At 63.0% G+C, this 3,056-nt stretch overlaps 1 protein-coding gene across 1 annotated transcript; it reads right to left on the reverse strand.

Annotated features, from left to right (window-relative positions):
* Positions 1-211: 211 nt before the first annotated feature.
* LOC139225812 (autotransporter adhesin BpaC-like) lies at positions 212-2,856 on the reverse strand. Its single transcript, XM_070856657.1, has 3 exons — positions 2,812-2,856; positions 713-1,979; positions 212-240 (listed from the first exon to the last, which is right to left on the reverse strand). The coding sequence occupies exons 1-3, from the start codon at positions 2,854-2,856 to the stop codon at positions 212-214; spliced, it is 1,341 nt and encodes a 446-aa protein (XP_070712758.1).
* Between the last annotated feature and the right edge of the window lie 200 nt (positions 2,857-3,056).

Below are 3,056 nucleotides of genomic sequence, written 5' to 3' on the forward strand. Positions count from 1 at the left end.
GACAGCCGCTGGAGGTCGAGCCAACAGTACCACCTCAGGAGGAGGAGGAGGACCAGGAACCCCATCGCCACCCAGTCAGGAGGCATCGTCGCCAACCCAACCCTGCAAGGGAGGTGCCGAGACGTCTCATTGCTGCTCGATTCAGATCATTTCATCCACATATGACCCTTCAGCTCCCACTTTCCAAGGCCATCCCAATGAGGGCCTTCAATCAGAATTGCCCATTCCCAAATGATACACCTGGCCAGATATAGGTGCCAAAAATAAAGATTTAACAAATGATGCAAGTCAGTGCAAAAACAAAAGAACCAATAACACTACCATAAACTAACACAAATACGTAATTTTTTACCCCTGTGCCACTCCTTACATGTGCCTATCCTAACGCTACACCGCAGTGTCTCCCCTGTGGCTGCCTCTTGGGTCTGGGAAGCTACAGATGTCCTTGTCGGATGCCCTTGACCACCTTTGGGCCTGGAAGGGCCGGCTGCAGACTGTCCAGCACCCTCCTGGGAGGGTTCAGTCCGGCTTGGCTCGGGCGAGACCATGCTTGGAGGCACTGGCGGAGTGACAGGTCTGGGGCCAGGAATGGTGTGATCCTGAGAGAGCACATCATCAGTATCCTGGTCCGAGGAGCCCAAGTCACTCCCTGGGGGCAGCACACTACCATCACCAGTCTGAGGGAGGTCAGGTCGGTGGTGAGATGCCACACCGGAAGCTCCCCCGCGGCCCGAGGTGGACCCAGCCGCGAACACAACACTGAGGTGTCGGGGGCCATCGAGCTGAGACTGCAGGAGAGCAGCCAGAGTCCCAAATCCAGCAAACATGCGGCAGTGTGACTCTCCGCGGGGGCAGTGTGACTCTCCGCGGCGGCAGTGTGACTCTCCGCGGGGGCAGTGCTCCGCGGCGGCAGTGAGACTTTCCGCGGGGGCAGTGAGACTCTCCGCGGCGGCAGTGAGACTCTCCGCGGGGGCAGTGAGACTCTCCGCGGGGGCAGTGTGACTCTCCGCGGCGGCAGTGTGACTCTCCGCGGGGGCAGTGTGACTCTCCGCGGGGGCAGTGAGACTCTCCGCGGCGGCAGTGAGACTCTCCGCGGCGGCAGTGTGACTCTCCGCGGGGGCAGTGTGACTCTCCGCGGGGGCAGTGAGACTCTCCGCGGCGGCAGTGAGACTCTCCGCGGGGGCAGTGTGACTCTCCGCGGGGGCAGTGTGACTCTCCGCGGGGGCAGTGTGACTCTCCGCGGGGGCAGTGTGACTCTCCGCGGCGGCAGTGTGACTCTCCGCGGGGGCAGTGAGACTCTCCGCGGGGGCAGTGTGACTCTCCGCGGCGGCAGTGTGACTCTCCGCGGGGGCAGTGAGACTCTCTGCGGCGGCAGTGAGACTCTCCGCGGGGGCAGTGAGACTCTCCGCGGGGGCAGTGTGACTCTCCGCGGGGGCAGTGTGACTCTCCGCGGGGGCAGTGTGACTCTCCGCGGGGGCAGTGAGACTCTCCGCGGCGGCAGTGAGACTCTCCGCGGGGGCAGTGTGACTCTCCGCGGGGGCAGTGTGACTCTCCGCGGGGGCAGTGTGACTCTCCGCGGGGGCAGTGTGACTCTCCGCGGGGGCAGTGTGACTCTCCGCGGGGGCAGTGTGACTCTCCACGGCGGCAGTGTGACTCTCCGCGGGGGCAGTGTGACTCTCCGCGGGGGCAGTGTGACTCTCCGCGGGGGCAGTGTGACTCTCCGCGGCGGCAGTGTGACTCTCCGCGGGGGCAGTGTGACTCTCCGCGGGGGCAGTGTGACTCTCCGCGGGGGCAGTGTGACTCTCCGCGGCGGCAGTGTGACTCTCCGCGGGGGCAGTGTGACTCTCCGCGGGGGCAGTGTGACTCTCCGCGGGGGCAGTGTGACTCTCCGCGGGGGCAGTGTGACTCTCCGCGGGGGCAGTGTGACTCTCCGCGGCGGCAGTGTGACTCTCCGCGGGGGCAGTGTGACTCTCCGTGGCCTGTTACCCAGAGTGTATAAGAGTATTCTGAGCTTCCAGGGCTGTGGCCACCCTCTCCAGTCCAGCACCGATACGCTCGTTCCCTCGCGCCTGTGCTGCAATGGCAGCTGCCACATCACCTGCAGGTTGCGGCATCACAGCTGGATCCACACGGTCTCTCTGGGAGTCCACCATCGCCTGCACACTGGCAATGCTGGGCTCCATGGAGTGCACAGAGCTGTCGACAATGCGGAAGGCGGACTCCTCCACACTCCTGACCACTTCTGACAGCCTCTCCGGCACCGTTGTCTGTGCCCCCACCATCTGGGGCTGCATGGCCACCATTCTTTCATAAGCCGCAACATCGATGGCATCATCTGAGTCCTCGTCGGCAGAACTCCGGTGTGGACTCGCCCCCCGGAGAGGTGGCACATGAGGATCCCTCGAGCCGTCACCATGCTACAGCCCACTAGCCCCCGGTGTAACACCCAGTGCAGACCCCTATATCACACCGCGCACTCCCAGTGTCTGAGCTGGGGCGTGTGGGTGGAAGCAGTGTCCTCCTCTTCCTCTCCCTCTGGCATCCCCACACGATGGAGGGAGTGCTGTGGATGCTCTCAGCAGGGCTAGAACCCGCAATGCCATTACGGCTCAAGGTGAGAAGGGTGTGATGCAGGCCTCCAGCTGGTCTGCGCAGTCTTTCCTCACTCCCCACTGTCTGGGTGTGCTGCCACTCGGTCTGCCATCTGCGAGCATCAACGGGGGAAGGGCTGCGGTGAGGGGGAGGTGGGGGATTGACGCCTGAATCCCGCAAATAGCAGACTTGGCGCATTAAAGGCGGGCCTTCACTTACCCGCATCGGCGTCAGCACTACCCTGGCCCACAGGGAAGGCACCATGTCCGCCAACCAGAGCCTCAGCCCTCTCCTCCAGGGGGGTGAGGACCTCTCTCTCTGCCTCGCCACCATCGTTCCTTTGCTCGGCTCTATTGTGCAAAACAAAGAGTGGTTGGTGAGTATCACTGTGATGGTGCATCAGAAATGAATGCACAAATGTGTCCCTGACATGCAGCTGTAAGTGTGAGATGAAAGGGAGCCTC

Source organism: Pristiophorus japonicus, chromosome 15 (genome assembly GCF_044704955.1).
Source record: "Pristiophorus japonicus isolate sPriJap1 chromosome 15, sPriJap1.hap1, whole genome shotgun sequence".
Classification (NCBI taxonomy): domain Eukaryota; kingdom Metazoa; phylum Chordata; class Chondrichthyes; family Pristiophoridae; genus Pristiophorus; species Pristiophorus japonicus.